The sequence below is a fragment of the Oncorhynchus keta genome, chromosome 24, assembly GCF_023373465.1.
Source record: "Oncorhynchus keta strain PuntledgeMale-10-30-2019 chromosome 24, Oket_V2, whole genome shotgun sequence".
NCBI lineage: Eukaryota > Metazoa > Chordata > Actinopteri > Salmoniformes > Salmonidae > Oncorhynchus > Oncorhynchus keta.
Window position 1 is genome coordinate 28,296,932 of NC_068444.1, and position 22,047 is coordinate 28,318,978.

At 47.7% G+C, this 22,047-nt stretch overlaps 1 protein-coding gene across 1 annotated transcript in view; it reads left to right on the forward strand.

Annotated features, from left to right (window-relative positions):
• Positions 1-22,047, forward strand: part of LOC118402905 (BAH and coiled-coil domain-containing protein 1) — a 79,535-nt gene that overhangs the window by 39,546 nt on the left and 17,942 nt on the right. The window contains 10 exon segments of the mRNA XM_052478045.1: positions 3,471-3,587; positions 3,866-4,401; positions 4,403-6,074; positions 6,306-6,602; positions 6,768-6,917; positions 7,856-8,049; positions 11,045-11,384; positions 12,452-13,378; positions 16,001-16,164; positions 18,073-18,314. Coding sequence (XP_052334005.1) covers positions 3,471-3,587; positions 3,866-4,401; positions 4,403-6,074; positions 6,306-6,602; positions 6,768-6,917; positions 7,856-8,049; positions 11,045-11,384; positions 12,452-13,378; positions 16,001-16,164; positions 18,073-18,314 — 4,639 coding nt within the window.

The following is a 22,047-nucleotide window of genomic DNA, read 5'->3' on the forward strand; positions in this document are numbered from 1 at the left end:
TTTCTCTATCTATCAGACCTGGGATTACACTCTCTGGGAACAGGGAATGGGAGGGTGTGTGTGTGGATGTGTGTGTGAATGCTTGCTCACTCTCTCTGTTGCCCCACTCCTTTCTCTCTCCCCCTCTCTCATAGTCTTTCCCCTCTCATCTCTTCTCTCAGCCCCGTCTCTCCTCACTTACCCCCCGCCCTCCTTGTGGGTATCAGGAGTGTAGCTTCAGGTTTCGGGAGCCCCTATACCCCGTCGCCCCCCTCTCTCAGACCGCAGCCCCGCCCTCAGGGCCCCTCTGGGCTAACCGACCTCCAACGGCCCCTTCCTGCTACACACACATACACGTGTTTTGTGTCTTCTGGAAGGGTGCACCATGTCTTCTTTTGGCTGTTAACCGTTTGCGGTCAGAAAGAGTGGTTGTCTCAGTTATCTACCCCAGTCAGGTGTGTGTTTGTGTCTGTGTGTGTGTGTGTGCGTCCGTGTGTGTGTGTGTGTGTGTGCGTGCGTGCGTGCGTGTGTGCGTGTGTGTGTGTGTGTGTGTGTGTGTGTGTGTGTGTGTGTGTGTGTGTGTGTGTGTGTGTGTGTGTGTGCAGTTTCAAGGGGAGATGAGCTAAAACAGATAACACAAACCAGAATGTTGTTTTCAGCGTTTCTCAACTAACCAATGACGGTTTGGAATACTCACTGCATGCGTGTGTATATGTGTGAAAAGGTATGTTTGTGTATCTGTTTATGCATGTTAGTGTAGGTAGGTGCAGATATATACTGTGAAAGCAGCATACTAGTCAGAGAGAGGGAGAGTTGATCATGTTTTCTTGTTGTTAATGTAAGACTGCCTGGAGCTTATTTGGATTGAATTGAATTCATAGAAAGAGTAAAAGAGAGCGGAAGTGTTGAATTGTGAGAGCACGACAGTGAGAGCAGGAGAAATACAGGGAGATGGAGTGGGGAGAAAAAGAGAGGGGGGAGAGAGGAGAAAAAGAGAGGGGGAGAGAGGAGAAAAAGAGAGGGGGAGAGAGAGGAGAAAAAGAGAGGGGGAGAGAGCAAGGGGGAGAGAGAGGAGAAAAAGAGAGGGGGAGAGAGCGAGGGGGGGAGAGGAGAAAAAGAGAGGGGGGAGAGAGCGAGGGGGGGAGAGAGGAGAAAAAGAGAGGGGGAGAGAGCGAGGGAGAGAGAGAGGAGAAAAAGAGAGGGGGAGAGAGCGAGGGGGAGAGAGAGGAGAAAAAGAGAGGGGGGAGAGAGCAAGGGGGCGAGAGAGAGGAGAAAAAGAGAGGGGGGAGAGAGCAAGGGGGCGAGAGAGAGGAGAAAAAGAGAGGGGGGAGAAAGCAAGGGGGCGAGAGAGAGGAGAAAAAGAGAGGGGGAGAGAGCAAGAGGGTGAGAGAGAGGAGAAAAAGAGAGGGGGAGAGAGCAAGGAGAAAAGAGAGGGGGAGAGAGCAAGGGGGCGAGAGAGAGGAGAAAAAGAGAGCGAGCGAAAACGTTTGTGAGTATCAGACGGATTCCTCTCTGTGTGGCTCACCTTTGATGTGTGTGTGTGTATGAACACGCACGCATGCACATACACACACACACACACACACACACACACACACACACACACACACACACACACACACACACACACACACACACACACACACACACACACACACACACACACACACACACACACACTACAAATGATTGTTTTGAAGAATCCAAGCCAGGGAGCACCAGTAGGCAGACTGCCAGCTGGCCCCGGTCCAGAGAGTGAAGCACAGCCAGTACAGAGAGGAGAGCCTGGACACACACACACACACACACACACACACACACACACACACACACACACACACACACACACACACACACACACACACACACACACACACACACACACACACACACACACACACACACACACACACACACACTCTCTCTCTGTGAAGCACCTGTTCTTGTCTTCCCTGTTTCCCATGTGTTCTTGCTTTTCCTTCCTTCCTTTCTTCTTTTTTTATCTTAAAGCTCTCCACTCCCGTTCATTTTGTCCTTCATCTTCCATCCTCTCTACATCCCTCTTCCCTCTCTCCTTATTCTCTCACTCCTCTACTCCAACTCCCTACCCTACAGATGAGAGTTTTTATTGACAGAGTTCTCAAACTGTTTTGGTGTGTGAATGTTCTCACTCCGTATCCCCCCATTCTTGTCCCCTGTCTCCTTCTCCTCCATCTCTCTCTGATCCCCTTCTCTCCTCCCCTTCCTTTCCCCTCCCTCTCCTCCCCCTCCCTCTGTGAGGTGTATCCCTCACCATTAGCCTATGACTGCCTCTAGATGGCCGATGGAGCCTTTTGGTTAATTGTGGCCATTTAGATGAACTGGTTGTTAAAAAACACACATATCCACGCACGCACACACACACATGCACACACGCACACACACACGCACAAACACACTCCCACAGACACACCGAGTGGGACCAGCATGTCAGGGGTGTTGGTGGTTTTGTGCTTCTGAGGAATGTGGAGGATGAGTTTTATGGAGTGCTGTTTACTTTGGCCACCACCGTTAAACTGTTAACTGCTGTCAATTAACCGGCCGGCAAGGACACTGTGGGGCTTGAAACCAGCTGGGAAACCAGTTTGGGAAAGGGCACAAACAGACACACATACACACACACACACGCGCACACATCAAGCCTTTTGGTAACTCTCACTGTGTGTAGTAGGCCCGGTGTGTGCAACGTGTGTTTGTGCGTGTGCAGGACTACATGTTTGAATGTGTTTGATGTGTGTGTGTGTGTGTGTGTGTGTGTGTGTGTGTGTGTGTGTGTGTGTGTGTGTGTGTGTGTGTGTGTGTGTGTGTGTGTGTGTGGTTTGTGTGTCTGGTTTGTGTGTTTTGTCTGCTTCATGGTGACAGAAATATTTAGTTTTCACATAAATATCCTCTCACCCCCCGTTGAGGCCTCCGCTATCCCAGGATGCAGTTCAATGTTCTTTGAGGCAAGGAGTTGAGCAGAACGACTATTTACCTCCCGCTGACCCCCTGGGAAGAACTGTGTGTGTGTGTGTGTGTGTGTGTGTGTGTGTGTGTGTGTGTGTGTGTGTGTGTGTGTGCGTGCGTGCGTGCGTGCGTGCGTGCGTGCGTGCGTGCGTGCGTGCGTGTGTGTGCTTGCGTGCGTGTGTGTGTAAAGGCGGGTTGAAATGGGTTAAGGGCACCACTATTTGTCTTGGATGAGCATCCTGAAGAGAAAAACACAGGCTTGTTTTGTATAAGCAAATTTCATCCTGAAAAATACTCAGTTCTTGTCAGTTACACTCTGTTATGGTTGTTGTCACCGCTGTGTCCACTGTAAATGATGGGGATAATCATGTTGGGGCCATTTAATAGAGGTCTTGTGTTCAAAATGACATTGAATTTCATTGAACTTCTCTCTCCCCTCTCCATCCTGTCTCTCTTCCATCCGGTCTCTCTCTCTCCTCTCCTCTTTCTCTCTCTTTCTCTCTCAGGGTATCCCCGTTATTCAGGAGGTCTGACCTCCCCCTTTCTTCCCATGAGCCACTTGGATCACCATAGCAACAGCAGCGTTCTCTACGGACAGCACCGATTCTACGACACTCAGAAAGGTGTGTGTGTGTGTGTGTGTGTGTGTGTGTGTGTGTGTGTGTGTGTGTGTGTGTGTGTGTGTGTGTGTGTGTGTGTGTGTGTGTGTGTGTGTGTGTGTGTGTGTGTGTGTTTGTGTGTGGTTTTTTTGTAGCTACAGAACCACTTTCTGTATTTTGCAATTTTGTAATTTTGTAGTGAAATGACATCAGCCAAATTAAAAACATTTTTATTTTCCTATTTTTATTTTTTACATTTTGCAACCTTATACATGTTTTTTATTAGTTTTTTCTCTTTTCAGATCATTTCTATCTGAGAAGTCTGCCGTCCCAGCCCCCTCTTCTCTCAACCAATCACAGCCTTCCGCCACTGTCTAGGACCGCCCCTGGACATCCTCTGGGGTCCTGCAGCAGGGAAACAGACTCTGGGGAAGGAGGAGGAGGGGGAGGGGGATCCCAAAAGAGCTCCAAAGAACCGGGGATGGTGGAAAAGAGTGTGTCGAGAGAGAGATCCAGCAGCAAAGAGAGGCCCCAGGAGAGCAAAGAGCGACATCATCATCACCACCATCAACATCAGCCTCATGCGCTTTCTCACCCCCACTTCCTCCCCACTCACATTGGTGAGGAGGACCACAGACACAAAACCCCCAACCTGCCCACGGAATACAGGGACGACTCCGCAAAGCATGGAAACGACCCCTTAAACCAGGGTGCCAAACACATGACCAACTGTGCACAACTAAGTAAACTATCCAATGGAGACTCTGGGTCTGGGTCCAAGGCTGCATCCCTGAACAGCTGTGGGGGTGGGGGTGAAGGGGGTAACAGACCCCAGGGGAGTGGTAGTGGGGGGGGCGAGACGATGCTCCAAGGAAGGGGGCGTGAGTGGGGAAATGAGGATAAGTGAAACTGTCCCCTCCTCCTCGTCAGACTGTCTGCGTCGAGCAGCCATGATGGGACCCCACAACCCCCATGCCATGGCTTCCTACTCCATGCCCCCTCCCCCTCCTCCACCACTACATATGGGGCCTGCTGTGGGAGGGGGCTGGCTGCACCATCCTCACCATCCCCATCACCCCCACCCGGAGTTCTACTGCCCTCCTCCACCTGCCCCCCTTACTCTCACCCCCCCTAAAGATAGAGGATCAGGGAGGGAGGCGAAAGGCTCTGGCCCTACGTACGTTCCCTCGGTCGGGCCTTTTGGGGACATGGGGTCCCCTGACTGCCGTGTTGCTGGAGGAGGAGTGGGTGGAAGTGGAGCTAAGGATGTAAAAGGGGCAGAGAAGAGCGGAGGAGGAGGAAGAGGTGGAGGGTCTAGTGAAGGTCTTCATTCACTTCTTAATCCTCATCATCCTCAGTCTAGTAACTGCCAGAGGAAGCCGTCGTCCCAGACGCAGCAGCCACAGCCCCATCAACAGCAGCTGGGCTACGGCAAGGCAGACAAGCCTCCAGACTGGAACCAGAACCACAAATACAACCAACACCACCACAGCCAGAACAACCAGCCCAAATCCCAGCCTCAGCCCCATACCTCTAACCCCCAGTCCCACCACCCTAACCCCAAGCCCGGGCCTCGCTCCTGCAGCCTAGAGGCTTCTTCTTCCAGGGGAGACTTGGAGGTCCTAGAGGTCTACCGGCCCTCCCTGCCTCTTGAAGCCCAGAGCGCTTACCCCGGGGTTGGGCACCATGCCACCAAGACTGGGCCCTACGCCAGCACCCCGCCCTTCCGGGACTGTTCACACTCAGCTCCTCCTGAGGGAAAGGGGGGGTCAGGGGGGAGAGCCCAAAGAGTGGGGCAGAAGGTTGCTAGGATAAAGCACCAGCAGCACAGTAGTCATGGCAGCGGGTCAGGTTCTGATGGATCAGGGACTGAAAGGGGGAGAGAGGGGGGTAGGCAGAGTCAGAATCAGAATCAGAATGGTGAGAGTGGTGTTGTCATGGGGTACGGGGTTCAAACGCCCCCCACACTACACCCTTGGGGGGTACTGAGAGGTCCTCAAGAGGACGAGAGGAGGATGTCCCCCCACACAGAGTCCTACCCCGATAACAGGACTCAAAACCCCCATGACCAACAGCAGTCTATGACATCGCCTCACCCCTCTCACCCCCACTCCTCCCCCAACCCAGAGGGAGAGAGCAGCGCCATGAAGAACCTAATGAACTACAGTTCGCAGCAGCCTTTGCTGCTCTCCCAGAGGAGTCCCTTCGGGGGGCTGGGCTGCCTGAAGCAAGGCGGCGAGAAGGGAGTGAAGGGGGGTAGACCCAGCGCCCCTCAGGATCCCCCCAAACAGCCCCTACCCCCTAGGAGAGGGTCCACTAGCGAGGGGGAAAGGATGGACGGAGGGGGAAGAGGGGGGAGGGAGGCGGGGGAGACACACGGGGAGGGGGAGGTGCGACAGCCCCCTGTGGGTATAGCTGTGGCGGTTGCCCGGCAGAGAGAGCCCCCCCAACGCCCGTCTGATACCCCCCCAGGACACAGCCGACAGGGCAGGGTGCTGCCCAGCATCAAAGGTGAGAGCTGTATCTATGTATCTGTATGTCTCCGTATTTATGCACGCATGTTAGTCTTAGCTTCAGTATTGGAATGTTTTTAAAATGTTTTTTCAACTCTTTCAACAGCTGCGTTGTGTTTAGAAATCTGGCATGACTTATTAAGAATTATGGCATTGCTAGGCTAGCTTTGTTTAAGGGTTACCAGATCTGCTTTCTAAACCCTCTCTCTCCTGCTGTGTGTGTTGCCAGGTATGTCTCGCTCTGTGTACCCGCTGGGCCGGGAGGCAGAAGAGAGGAAGAGGATGACAGAAGAGCAGCTGAGCCTTCATCACCTCGACCGAGACAGAGAACTCCTCATCAGGGAAAACAAGGAGAGAGGGGAGTTTGCCAGGATCCACCCATCCAGCAGTTGCCATGGTGACCTGACCTCTCACCTTCTGGTGCCCGGCGGGGCCAGCCAATTAGGTGGAGACCCTTCTGCTCATGCCCACCACCATTGGATGCAGCGGACTGGAAGTCCCTCCCTCTGGATGGGCCATTCATATGGTGAGCTGAGCATTCTTGTTTTCCTCAATACAGTTTCCCCACAGACCATGACAAACACTCGTATTGTTGTGCAACTGTCTTTACACATGGATCAGGAAGTGTGGAAAAAACATGTTGAAACAAACTCAAAGTTCATGTTCTAATTTTGTGTTTTCTCTCTCTCAGGTCTGAGCCATGCTGCTCTGCACCAGAGTATGGGCCCAGGGTTCGGCCCTGGCCTGCCCAGCCCCCTGCAGCCTGTCCTGCCTCTGTCCCAGGACCCCTCTGGCTCCCTGGTGGTCCTGCCCTCTGAGCCTGGAGCTCACCACCACCTGGGTAAGACACACAAACACACATGCAGGCCACACACAGACACACACGCACACGCGCACACGCACAAACACACACACACACACTCACACACACACACCCAGACAGTTAGCCGGCGCTGAAGATGAACCTCCATTAGAATGGCTTGCATAATGCTTTACACTCAGAGAGGAGACATTAGAATATCTGCTCCCATTAACAGAGCCATAAAACACAGAGTCTCTGACAGAGGGACTTAGCCAACCATTTTACTATGATTAGCTAATGATACTAAAATTCAGGGAGAGAGATGGCACCGCTTCTCATGGTTCAGCCACAGAGAGAGAGATGCAGTGTGTGGGATGAGTGTGTGTTGGTGTGTTCCTATGTGGTGGAGTTTGGTGGTGTGTGTGTGTGGTGTGGTGTGGTGGAGTCAGATGTTTGTGGTGTGTGTGTGTGTTACTGCTCTTTTGCAAACAGGCTGTGAAATGTAATTATCTGCCTGCTCCCTTGCCTCGCTCCTTAGGAGTTCCTACAGAGAGGGGAAGTGCATCCACTGAACCCTTCCCCAGGGAAACATAAGCCCACTCAGGCTAATCTCACAGAACAAAGGTTCCCAGCGACGGCAGTGGCAGCCACGAAGGGGTGGGGCATATGGGAATGTATGTCTTGCCATGCACATAAAGACACCACCATGAGAAATTGAGAGATAAAGAGAAAGAGAGAGGGAGAGAGTGATGTCTGAGGCCACACTGATAGAAATAACACAGCTGCTTCCACACACCCTTACTCTCTCTCTTGCTCTCACTCACACACACACACAGTCTCTTACTTGCGCTCTCTTTCTCTCACACACTCAGTCCCTTTCTGAAAGTAAAATTCAATCACGCTTTATCGATTTGAACAGAACAGACTGAAAATACCACTATCAATACCACTATCTCTCTCTCTTTCTCTCTCTTTAGATGTGATGGACCAGTCAGCTCTGTGGCCCTCGGTCTACGGAGCCCGAGGTCCCTCCCCCCACATGCAGCATCACGCTGTTTACTCCCGTTCGCCGTTCCTACGGCAACAGGAGCTCTACGCCCTGCAGCATCAGCACCACCAGCAACAACACAGGGCCATGGAGCACCTGCATCGACAACACACACTCTCACAGGTAAACACACCCGCGATTCACAGGTAACACACACACTCTCAGCACTCGTGTGTAACTTTTCATGGAGAGAATACTCTTTACCACAGTGACTTTTGCTCCCATTTACGTTAGCCAAATTGGCTTTTTACACTGCAGTTTCCCCCTTGACCATGAGCAACACTTGTATTGTTTAACAGTATGCACACATATATTAGGAAACAACATGTTGAAACAAACCCAGAGTTCATGCTTTCACCATTTTCAGCATATTCAGTTGTAGACTGTTGATTCTCAACCACAAGAGCCAAAGATGTTTCAACACAGAGAAAGGGGAAACCAGGCCATTTTTAAAGAGAAAGCATTTTGTCAAGAGACAAAGGTTCCTAGCAGACTGCCAGTGACCTTTGGCTGGCTGAAAATGTCTGTACTAGCTTGTGGCATTCACCCAATAAACCCCATTGTGTTCCTAACATGATGGTCTGTAGTGATGCATGGGCTGACTCATAACCCGTAATCCATGTGGGTCATGGGATATTGTGTGGATGAAGGTCGGGTGAGTGGTGGGCGGGTTGAATAAAGAGGGGAAAAAACATGAAACATGCATAAATACAGTGCCAGCCTCATTCCAGGGTTTTTCTTCATTTTTACTCATTTCTACATTGTATTATAAAAGGGAAGACATAAAAAAATATGAAATAACACATATGGAATCATGTAGTAACCAAAAAAGTGTTAAACAAATCAAAACATATTTTATATTTGAGATTCTTCAATGTAGCCACCCTTTGCCCTGATGACAGCTTTGTAAACTCTTGACATTCTCTCAACCAGATTCATGAGGTAGTCACCTGGAATGCATTTCAATTAACAGCTGTGCCTTGTTAAAAGTTCATTTGTGTCAATTCTTTCCTTCTTAATGCGTTTGAGCCAATCAGTTGTGTTGTGACAAGGTATGGGTGGTGTACAGAAGATATCCCTATTTGGTAAACAACCAAGTCCATGTTATGGCAAGAACAGCTCAAATAAGCAAAGAGAAACGACAGTCCGTCATTACTTTAAGACATGAAGGTCAGACAATGCAGAAAGTTTCAAGAATTTCAAGTGCAGTCGCAAAAACATCAAGCACTATAATGAAACTGGCTCTCATGAGGACCGCCACAGGAAAGGAAGACCCAGAATTACCTCTGCTGCAGAGGATAAGTTCATTGGAGTTACCAGCCTCAGAAATCGCAGCTCAAATACATGCTTCACAGTGTTCAAGTAACAGACACATCTCAACATTAACTGTTCAGAGGAGACTGAGTGAATAAGGCCTTCATGGTCGAATTGCTGCTAAGAAAACATTACTAAAGGACACCAATAAGAAGAAGAGACTTGCTTGGGCCAAGAAACACGAGCAATGGACATTAGACCGGTGGAAATCTGTCCTTTGGACTGATGGGTCCAAATTTGAGATTTTTGGTTCCAACCACCGTGTCTTTGTGAGACGCAGAGTAGGTGAACGATCTCTGCGTGTGTGGTTCCAACCGTGAAGCATGGAGGAGGAGATGTGATCGTGTGGGGGTGCTTTGCTGGTGACACTGTCAGTGATTTATTTAAAATTCAAGGCACACTTAATCAGCATGGCTACCACAGCATTCTGCAGCAATATGCTATCACATCTGTTTTTCAATGACCCAACACACCTCCAGGCTATGTAAGGACTATTTGACCAAGAAGGAGAGTGATGAAGTGCTGCATCAGATGACTTGGCCTCCGCAATCACCCGACCTCAACCCAATTGAGATGGTTTGGGATGAGTTGAACTGCATAGTGAAGGAAAAGCAGCCAACAAGTGCTCAGCATATGTGGGAACTTCAAGACTGTTGGTAAACTATTCCAGGTGAAGCTGGTTGAGAGAATGAGTGTGCAAAGCAGTCAACAAGGCAAAGGGAGGCTACTTTGAAGAATCTAAAATCAAAAATATATTTAATTTTGTTTAAAAAAAATGTTGGTTACTACATGATTCCATATGTGTTATTTCATAGTTTTGATGTATTCACAATTATTATACAGTATAGAAAATAGCAAAAATAAAGAAAAATCCTTGAATGAGTAGGTGTGTCCAAACTTTTGACTGGTATTGTATATAATTCTTGTTCAGGTTCTTCTTTGATTATTTGTATCTTGTGTTGGTACATAGCCCAAGCCTAAACTATAGAGACTAGCTGTAGTGCTCCAAATACACGCCAATTGCCAAAAAGCTTTTGGGAACGTGGGCAGAAAAAGTTAATGTTGATCCACTGAGGCAAAAAGTACAATGTCAGAGTTTAATTCAATAAGAGGAAAGCTGCGAAATGGAGAGTTGAAAATAAATAGGAGGGCCAGAACAGTATTCTAATGTTTGGGAAATATTTGGTGAAGTGGCAAAAGAGGATGATAGCAGTGCTGGCTATGTCATGCGTGATGATTGTGAGGCACTATGCATATTCAAAGTCACAAGACCGGACTGTAGGGAACTGTAGGCTACTGTTCAGATGGGTTAAATGGATGGAATAATAGCCTAACTGAAATCTGGACACTGACTGTCGGTCTATAACCTTTCACATAACCTAATATAATATTAACTCTTGCAGAATAATTATACAACAAATGTGAATTTTTACTCTGGAACAGGAGTTTTTTGAAGGGTTATTGCATTTTCTCCCCGGCCCCTAAACGTCTTTGCTGCACAAGGGAAGCAGAGATGAAAGAGGAAAGACAAAACATACTTTACTGATGTCAACTAGATTGAATCATTCATTCAATCGATTTATTACATTATTCTGGTACGCAAGGTTTTTTTTGTCTTTTAGGGCAGTGTTTCCCAAACTGGGTCCTGGGTTTCCCCTGGGTGCACGCGTTGGTTTTTGCCCTAGCACTACACAGCTGATACATATAATCAAAACTTGATGATGAGTTGATTATTTGAATCAGCTGAAGGAATACAGTATGTGGCTATTCTTTAAGGCTCTCCTTCCCCCCCACCTCCCTACAGAGGAAGGCAGAGGACACCACTATCACCATTGACGACCCTCCTCTCCACGACACTTCGAGAACCTCCCGTGCTGCTAAGCCCTTCTCCCATACCCCTCCCTCCAAGACCGCCCCTCCCTCCCAGGGGGTGTGTCCCAGCAGTCGCCAAGCACCATGCTGCAACTCCCCTTCCAGGAGAACACACCCCCAGAACCGTTTAAATCCCGCCCCCAGCCCTGCGGCTGCAGCCCCTAGATCCCCAGCTCTAAGCCCCGCCCCCTCACACCTGTTGAAAGGAGCGGAAAGAGGGGAAAGAGGAGAGGGGCAGCCGCCTCAGGATTACCCACAATCCTTAGAGCCAGGTGAGTTTGGATTGATGGACTGATGTCTGAGCTGTATGTTTCCTGGTGCACTCTGACCCCGTCACACGCAAGTAGCCTACGAACTTTATCCACACTCTCCCCCATTCTTCATTCTACTCACAAATATGCACCACACTGTGACAAACACTTGAGCTTTAGTCTCTGGCACGTTCTCTTGCACTGTGTCTTTATTTCTGATATAGTATTCATCAACAGCAACTAATAAACCGAGAGACACATAGCAGTCTTATCCCTGATTCCCTCTGTGGAGGAGAGAGGAGAAACACTGGAATATTTCATCAGTTCCCAAGGTTAGAGTCTGTACCAGCCTCCATTTACTACTGAGATTGAGGAGGAGGAGGGAGGGACAGGGAAATAGGAGGAGATAGAGCGAGAATGTGTGTGAGAGAGAAAGCAAGAGGAGTAGAGGGAGAAATAAACATTTATATAGAATTGGTGAAAGAAGGATATGGAAAAAAAGAAGGAGAACAGATAGTAGCAGAGACGTTGAGAGATGAAGATGCTGCAGGAAAGATAAGAATCCTTGGTCTGTGAAGCCTGTTATTCTTTGATTCTGCGAAGAACGTTTGAAGCAAGGTTGGACTCTAGTCTGTGTCTTTGAGTGCGTGTGTGTGCGTGTTTCTGCATGTGTGTGTTGAATGTGTGTGTGTACTCTATATGAGCGAGGTCAGAAACATTTCTGATAGCCCCTCCTTATCCTTCAGAGGTCCTTGAAAGACAGCAGGCGGAAGGATATGCATTCATCTGGCGGCGTTGTCAGGGGGCGGAGGGATACCATCAATAACAGGGTTGTGGGGTGACAGGGTCGGCACTGCAATCTTAGCCCGGCAGCAGGGTGTCATCAATATCCCCTACACATACACATGGACATATAGCCTAGATGCACAAACTGCTGCTGCTGGGATGCCCTATTTCTTACTGCCTATAGACTACACTTGCTGTATCAATGCTTCCTCAACTAAAGCTCTGTTGCCTTATTGATTGAATGATTGATTGATTATTAGTCACTCTTGACTAAAGGAGTTTCATTTTTTTCTGTCTCCCAGATCTTCCACCAGGTTACACCTATCCAGAAATCACCATGGGTTACAAGGCTGGTCCTTCCCCAGAGGAGGCTCGATTGGCTGAACATGCTGATCTGGAGGTGGAGCCAGCTGAGCCCTGCCCTAAGCCCTGTCCACACACCGTGAGGATTGTGGAGGATGAGGAGGCAAAACCAGAGAAGAAGGAGAACGGGTGTAAAGTTGTAGAATCTAGTGGAGTTGTAGAAAGGGAACGAGAAGGAGCAGAGGTGGAGGGCCAATCAGTATCTGAGCCCCCACTATTTGGCAGTGGAGTGAAGACTCTTGAAATGGCGCCGTTTCCTTCCCAAGTTTCAACCTCAGCCGCATCCCCAGCCATACTTCCAGCTCCATCTCTAGCCCCAGTCTCTGCTTCTGAGGATGCCCAGAAAGGAGAGGTCTCTGTGGGCGGCCTGGTCCAGCCAGCTGGCTTGAAGGACCCACAACCAGCAAAAGCGAAGAAAGATGAGAAGGAGGAAAGTTCAGCAGAATTGAAAAATAACCACCTACCAGATTGTACTGTTTCCCTGCCCCTTGAGCTAACTGGACATGGGGAGAAGGAGGAGAGAGAGAAGGGTGATGATGTGGAGGAGAAGGAGAAGGAAAAGGAGAAGGAGGAAGTTAGGATGAGTACGAGTGAAGCCTCTGTAGAGATACTAAGCAGCCCACGGCCCTCTCCAGCCCCAACCTCAGCCTCCACCCTCAGTGATGATCCCTGCATCTGGAGTCTGGAGCTTCTTATTGCCGCAGCATTGTGTGCCACCCGGGATGCCTGCTACCCCCCTGTGCCCCCCTCCAATACACTCCTGCCCGCCCCGTGCCCACTCCCACACCGAGGCATGGAGATCCTGGGAGAGTTGGCTGAGCTGGGGATACTGCAGAGGAACAGGGAGAAGGAGAGAGAGACAGGAAGTGAGTGGATAGAGAATGTGTGAGAGCACACACGCACACGCACACACACACACACACACACACACACACACACACACACACACACACACACACACACACACACACACACACACACACACACACACACACACACACACACACACACACACACACACACACACATATATACAACGTCCCCACTGACTGTCCAGCTTCCTTCCTCTGTTCTCTTAGAGCCTCTGTTCAAGTCCAAAGATCAAATGTTTCCCTGGGGGAGGAGATGTGGTGGTGAGGGAGAGGAGTTTGGAGTGGTAGGGAGCAAAAGGAGGGAGGAGGAGAGGGGAAAGGGATAGATAGGAGAAAGAAAGAAACACAATACAAAAGTGTAAGTGTCTCATCCCTCCTTCCCTCCCTCAGGCTCTGGAGTGTGGCTTGGCTAATTAGAAGCTCTTGTTTAAAACACTTCTTCTTTAAACCGTTCCTCTTTTCCCTCTGAGAGAACGTGTTTTTATTTACGCGTGCGTGCGTGTTTGTGTGTGTGTGTGTGTAAGCTGTTAAGTAATCCCAGATGAATCCCTGTTACACTCCATCAGCATCTGTGTTTCTCTTCACCACACTGGCTGCGCTTTTCTCCGTTTGCCACCCCCCCCCCTTTTTTCATTTATAAAAAGCGATGTAATCTTCTGTGTAAATCCTTCCTTAGCAAGCCCTGATGACAGAATTAATAAGTGCAAAAAATTATACCACGCAGCACAGCTGTGTGTGTATGTGTGATTTCATGTGCGTATCTGTGTGTGTTTACACCTGCTTGTGTGTGAGTGGCCTGCGGGCGGAAGGCACTGCATCTCAGTACTAGAGGCGTCACTACAGACCCTGGTTCGATTCCAAGCTATATCACAACCGGCCGTGATTGGGAGTCCCACAGGGCGGCGCACAATTGGCCGAGTGTTATCCGGATTAGGGTTTAGCCGGGTTAGGCCATCATTGTAAATAAGAATTTGTTCTTAACTGATTTGCCTAGTTAAATAAAGGTTAAATAAAATAAAATAATAAAAATCGACCTAAGTGCAAAAATTACAAGGCACAGTCTGTGTACGTGTGTGTGTGTGTGTGTGTGTGTGTGTGTGTGTGTGTGTGTGTGTGTGTGTGTGTGTGTGTGTGTGTGTGTGTGTGTGTGTGTGTGTGTGTGTGTGTGTGTGTGTGTGTGTGAGTGTGTGAGTGTGTGAGTGTGTGTGTGTGTGGCGGAAGGCATCTATCTGTGGCTACCGCCCTTGGGGAGGCTAAACTAGGCGTGTTGATGTCAGCGGTGATGTCATCCAGTCATGGGTAACCAGAGCCTCTCATTGGCCCAGAGGTCTGACAGACGAGACTCCACTCCAGGACAGGAGAGATACATCCCTCTACTCCTCCCTCCTATCCCTCACTCGCTTTCGTTCTCTGCCTCTTACACCCTTCCTCTCTCTCTCTCTTTCTTTCTTTCTTTCTTTCTTTCTTTCTTTCTTTCTTTCTTTCTTTCTTTCTCTCTCTCTCTCTCTCTCTCTCTCTCTCTCTCTCTCTCCTTCTCTCTCTCTCTCTGAGGGGAATGGTTAATTCATTTATATATTTATTAATTTGCTCATTCTTTCATTCACACTCTTTCTCTCCATCCATCCATCCCTTCCTTTCTATTATTTATACCTGCCTTCCTCACTTTTAATATATTCTGGGTACCCTGCCTGTTCTATGGTTTAAGCTCAGGTACACACACACAGGTTTTTAATATTGTCAGTGAATAGCCGTTCAGCTCCAGTGGTCCAGCTCTGAGTGGGTCTGTAGTAAAACCAGACACTGCTTCCTTTTGGCCTAGCAGACCGATCCCTTTCTCTCTCTTTCTCCTCTATCGCAATCTCTCTTCGTCGTCTAGCCTCTCACTCGCCTTCCCTTCCTCTACTCCTTCTTTCTCTTGCAATGCCACCCTCTCTTCCCCTCTTACTCTCTCTCTCTCGCTCCCTCTCCATCTTCCCCTTCTCTCTCGTTCTCCTTCTCAGAAGACTTCAGGCCCCTTTCTTGCCCTCCTCCTCTCTCCTCCTGTAGGGTAAATTGGATTGTGTCCATGTCAGTAATGAGGAGATGTAGGAGAATAAATAGATATCTCAATAAACACCTTGCCTCTTATTGCTTCTCCTCTGCCTCGTCCTCCCTTCACCCCCTCCTTACCTCCCTCCCTTTGTCTTTATCATCCTCTGTCTCCTTCATCTCTCTCTTCTTTTCTCTTGCACACAGCAATATGACTGTGTCTGTGCAGCTCAGCCTGTGTGTGTGTGTGTGTGTGTGTCTGGGGTGGCTCGTTCCTCATGAATATTCTAGTTGATCTGCAGGCGGTGACAATGACAGAGTTAATGACAGTGATAGATGGAGAGACAGCACTCCTTTAGCGCTCTCCCTCCTTCTTTCTCTCTGTCCGTCTACCTCAGCCGATGAGTGAGTGTGTGGTCCTGCGTGCATGGGTGTGGATGTGGGTGTGAAGGCTATAAGTTAGCTTGTAAATCACTTGTTTAGGGGGCGGCAATAGGACAAATCATGTCATATTATTTTCACACCACTTTAAAAATATATATTTTCACACCAGAAAGAAGTAACGTTTTTCCTCTCTCTTTTTTTAAGGTGAGGATGTTTTGACCTTTGACCTGCGTAGCCTGGCGACCCTGGCTGCAGCGCGCAGTCTGGAGCTGGGGGGAGCTACAGGGACGGGGGAGGGGCAGCAGTGTACCGTCAGAAGGACCCTCAACCTGCGACGGAAATGCAGCTGGATGCCTCGCCACGAGCCGGTATGTGTGTATGCCAAAACATACATAGAACTGTATACACTCACATAGAACTGAACACACACACTTATACGTATAATGCACATGTACAGTATGTATATATAGTGGGGCAAAAAAAGTATTTAGTCAGCCACCAATTGTGCAAGTTCTCCCACTTAAAAAGATGAGAGAGGCCTGTAATTTTCATCATAGGTACACTTCAACTATGACAGACAAAATGAGGAAAAAAATCCAGAAAATCTCATTGTAGGATTTTTTATTAATTTATTTGCAAATTATGGTGGAAAATAAGTATTTGTTCACCTACAAACAAGCAAGATTTCTGGCTCTCACAGACCTGTAACTTCTTCTTTAAGAGGCTCCTCTGTCCTCCACTCGTTACCTGTATTAATGGTACCTGTTTGAACTTGTTATCAGCATAAAAGACACCTGTCCACAACCTCAAACAGTCACACTCCAAACTATGGCCAAGATGAAAGAGCTGTCAAAGGACACCAGAAACAAAATTGTAGACCTGCACCAGGCTGGGAAAACTGAATCTGCAATAGGTAAGCAGCTTGGTTTGAAGAAATCAACTGTGGGAGCAATTATTAGGAAATTGAAGACATACAAGACCACTGATAATAAAGTTTGCTAGAGAGCATTTGGATGATCCAGAAGAAGATTGGGAGAATGTCATATGGTCAGATGAAACCAAAATATAACTTTTTGGTAAAAACTCAACTCGTCATGTTTGGAGGACAAAGAATGCTGAGTTGCATCCAAAGAACACCATACCCACTGTGAAGCATAGGGGTGGAAACATCATGCTTTGGGGCTGTTTTTCTGCAAAGCGACCAGGACGACTGATCCATGTAAAGGAAAGAATGAATGGGGCCATGTATCGTGAGATTTTGAGTGAAAACCTCCTTCCACCAGCAAGGGCATTAAAGATGAAATGTGGCTGGGTCTTTCAGCATGACAATGATCCCAAACACACCGCCCGGGCAACGAAGGAGTGGCTTCGTAAGAAACATTTCAAGGTCCTGGAGTGGCCTAGACAGTCTCCAGATCTCAACCCCATAGAAAATCTTTGGAGGGAGTTGAAAGTCTGTGTTGCCCAGCAACATCCCCAAAACATCACTGCTCTAGAGGAGATCTGCATGGAGGAATGGGCCAAAATACCAGCAACAGTGTGTGAAAACCTTGTAAAGACTTACAGAAAACATTTGACCTCTGTCATTACCAACAAAGGGTATATAACAAAGTATTGAGATAAACTTTTGTTATTGACCAAATACTTATTTTCCATCATAATTTGCAAATACATTCATTAAAACTCCTACAATGTGATTTTCTGGATTTTTTCCCCTCATTTTGTCTGTCATAGTTGAAGTGTACCTTTGATGAAAATTACAGGCCTCTCTCATCTTTTTAAGTGAGAGAACTTGCACAATTGGTGGCTGACTAAATACTTTTTTGCCCCACTGTACATACACACAAGTTACATTTTATGCGTTACAATACCAACAAGCTTGCACAGTTTCACTGCTGAATGAGACGCTTTTCCACGTTTCTCCAAACGTCAAATTTCGAAGTTGCAAACATGAGTGCTTATCACTGGGATTGAACACGCAACCGCCGGAGCTCGCAGATTACACCCATCCGCCACCCCTGTCCACAAACCCCAGCAAAACCCATGCCTACTTGATTGTAATAGCATTCATCATTGCCCCTAGTGGCGACATTCTGTATTTAGGCACATGAGCTATATTTCTGCCCTTAGTGGATTGTTTTGACGGCGTCTCCCGACGTCCTGGGGACCTGCAAAAACGTCATATTTAAACTTGAATCTGGAGTGATCTCTCTGAACGACACACAGTACAGTCCATTTACAGTCTACTATATATTTAATGTCTGTTTGTATTGCAGGTGTGTCCAGTGAAGGCTGCCATGGAGACGATGGATGAGGCGGAGCTAGCGATGCGAGTGCAGCTAGCGGAGATACAGAGACGTTACAAAGAGAAACAGAGAGAGTTAGCCAAGCTGCAGAGAAAACATGACCACCAGAAAGCAGAGACCTCTCACAGCCCTGTTCGCAGACGACCTGGTCGCCCCCGGAAACGCAAGTCTACCCCAGGTCCCAGCGCCTCAGATGGCCCCAAGAGACTCAGGTGAGTGTCTCCGCAGGGGTTCTTCTATCCAGATACGCTACATGACCAAAAGTATTGGCATTAATATTCAGTTGGTCTCCATTTTGCTGCTATAACAGCCTCCACTCTTCTGGGAAGGCTTTCCACTAGACATTAGAATATTGCTGTAGGAACGTGCTTCCATTCAGCCACGAGCATTAGTGAGGTCGGGCACTGATGTTGGGCGATTAGGCCTTGCTCGCAGTCGGCGTTCCAATTCATCCCAAAGGTGTTCTATGGGGTTGAAGTCAGGGCTCTGTGCAGGCCAGTCAAGTTCATCCACACCTTTCTCGACAAACCATTTCTGTATGGACCTCGCTTTGTGCACTGGAGCATTGTCATGCTGAAACAGGAAAGGGCCTTCCCCAAACTGTTGCCACAAAGTTGCAAGCACAAAATCGTCTAGAATGTCATTGTATGCTGTAGCATTAAGCTTTCCCTTCACTGGAACCAAGATAAACAGCCCCAGACCATTACTCCTCCTCCACCAAACGTTTAAGTTGGCACTATGCATTCGGGAAGGTAGCGTTCTCCTGGCATCCACCAAACCCAGATTCATCCATCAGACTGCCAGATGGTGAAGTTTGATTCATCACTCCAGATAACGTGTTTCCTCTGCTCCAGAGTCCAATGGCGGTGAGCTTTACACCGCTCCAGCCGACCCTTGGCATCGCGCATGGTGATCTTAGGCTTGTGTGTGGCTGGTCGGTCATGAAAACCCATTTCATGATGCTCCAGACGAGCAGTTATTGTGCTGACGTTGCTTCAAGAGGCAGTTTGAAACTCAGTAGTGAGTGTTGCAACCGAGGACAGATAATTTTTGTGTGCTACACGCTTCAGCATTCGCCCGTCCTGTTCTGTCAGTTTGTGTGGCCTACCACTTCGCGGCGGAGCCGTTGTTGCTCCTAGACTTTTCCACTTCACAATAACAGCACATACAGTTGACAGAGGCAGCTCTAGCAGGACAGAAATTTGATGAACTGACTTGGAAAGGTGTCATCCTATGATGGTGCCACGTTGAAAGTCACTGAGCTCTTCAGTAAGACCATTATACTGCAAATGTTTGTCTATGGAGATTGCATGGCAGTGTGCTCGATTTTATACACCTGTCAGCAACGGGTGTGGCTGGAATAGCCAAATCCACTAATTTGAAGGGGTGTCCACAAACCTTTGCATATATAGTGCATATTTACTGTACTTATATGGCTTTCAATAAAGTATTGTACCCTGAGATGAACCTTGTTGAGAATCTTTATGAGAGGAACTGCTACTGCTGAGTGGAGGAACTGCTATCTCTCTCTCTCTCTCGCCCGCACACACAAACACACATACACACGCATGCATGCACGCACGCACACACACACACACACACACACACACACACACACACACACACACACACACACACACACACACACACACACACACACATACACACACACGTACTGAGCATGTGTGTGTGTGTGTGTGTGTGTGTGTGTGTGTGTGTGTGTGTGTGTGTGTGTGTGTGTGTGTGTGTGTGTGTGTGTGTGTGTGTGTGTGTGTGTGTGCGTGTGTGAGTGTGTGTGAACCTGGTAGTAAACCCGGTGTGGTTTCTAAATGAGAGGGGTTAATAGATTAATCAGCTCAGAGGAGAGACTCATTAATCATCATTAATCACATTTAATCATATTTATCACCACCATTGATTATGTCCTGACTCCCTCTCACCCTCAACACATATTAATATGGCTGGACAAAGTCCCCATGTAAACTTATCACAGTGATGAATGACTCACCAACCTCTTCTTCTAACACATACACTTGAGCGCGCAGGCAGACATTCACAAAGGCATGCACACACACACACAGGATTACAAAGCAAACCCCCTAATGCCCTACACATGCTCTCTCTATCTCTCTCTCTCACACACACACACACACACACACACACACACACACACACACACACACACACACACACACACACACACACACACACACACACACACACACACACACACACACACACACACACACACACAGTGTTAAATTCCAGTGTTAAGTCATCATATTGATGAATGTGTTTTCTGGCTGTGCTCCACCTCTGATAGTGCGTGTTCCCCTCGCTCTGATAAACTGATTAAACAAACTCAAGGTTTATCACGGTTACCACACTGATTACAACGAACTAATGAAAAATGACAAAACACACACACACACACACACACACACACACACACACACACACACACACACACACACACACACACACACACACACACACACACACACACACACACACACACACACACATTGCATGATTTTACATACTACACAGATAAATGCATAGACGACACACACACACATATTTGTTTAATTACTGGAGCTGGCTGGTATGTGACAGGATGTATTTTTTTGTCTTAATTAATGAGCGTGATATCAATAGTTTATTCCTTCATCTCAGAGAGGGAGGGAGGGGTGAGAGCTGCAAGAGGTAGAAATGTCTCGACTGGTCTGTTGGTGGCAGTACTTGTTGACAGAGGTGTTGGAGAGAGGAAAGGGGGGAAGGGTGTTGTTATTGTAATTTAATACTCTGTTAGGACTGGGACCTCACGTTATGATATTATCTCGATACTTTGGTGCTATTACGATATGCATTGTGATTCTATGCGTGATTTTATTGCGATTTGATGTTCCAAACATATTGCTCACTATATGTCTGCTGCAGAGGGATGAGAGAGAGCCATGAGAAAACTAGTTTTGGTCAGTCATGGAAATAAAAGTGCTGAAAACAAATTGTCTCCCTATAGAGAGCAATAGTAATGGCGTCTTTTTGTAGGCACTAACTCCGCCATGGTTCGTTGGACAAAGCCTATGGGAAGATGAATGGAGTTTTTGTAGGGTTTTTGGATAAACGCCGAAAATAAGGTCTGTGGTAAACACAGGCTTAGCAGATCTTATATGTTTTATTCTATGAGATAATCTTCATCAGCTACGTCACTTTTTGAAGAATTTACGTGATCAAAACAAGCACATAAAGGCTTCCTATTCATAAAGGTTATGTTAACTGACTGATAATATCTCATAGAGCAAAACGTAGACGATCTCATAAGCCTGTGTTAACCTCAGACCGTATTTTCGTTGTTTATCCCAAAACTCTATTCTTTTCTCATTAATTTTCCCATAGGAAGAGCTGAACAAACAAGATGTAACTAATTTCTGATTTTTAGAACTACAAGCTGGCAAGCTATATTTAAAAAGAAGATGGAAAACAAGCTATGAAGGAAAAATACTGGAATTTTGGTGCAGGTAGAGCCAACCAGCACAAAAATAATATTGCAATATTGTCAAAACGATATGATGCGATATATCGTCAAAAATAATATCCCGATATGTAACTGTACCAATTTTTTTCTCCAATCACTATTCTCTGTGGATTTTCGTGACTCTACATCAACTGACTGCTGTTGCACACTGACAGAGGGCTAACGCTGGGGCTTAGGGCTGACTGGAGGTCAAAAGGTCAAAGGTTGAAAGGAGTGGTAAGGGGTGATGGTGACAGACAGGTTAAGGCTGGGCCATGGAGGGTTGATGTGGGGGATGGGTATGGGGGACGTGGGAGTTTGTTAGGGGCAGTTTAGGAGTTTTCAGGAAGCTGCCCACTGGGAACACACTGGTTGAATCAACATTGTTTCCAAGTAATTATAATGAAATTACGTTGAACTAACTTGGA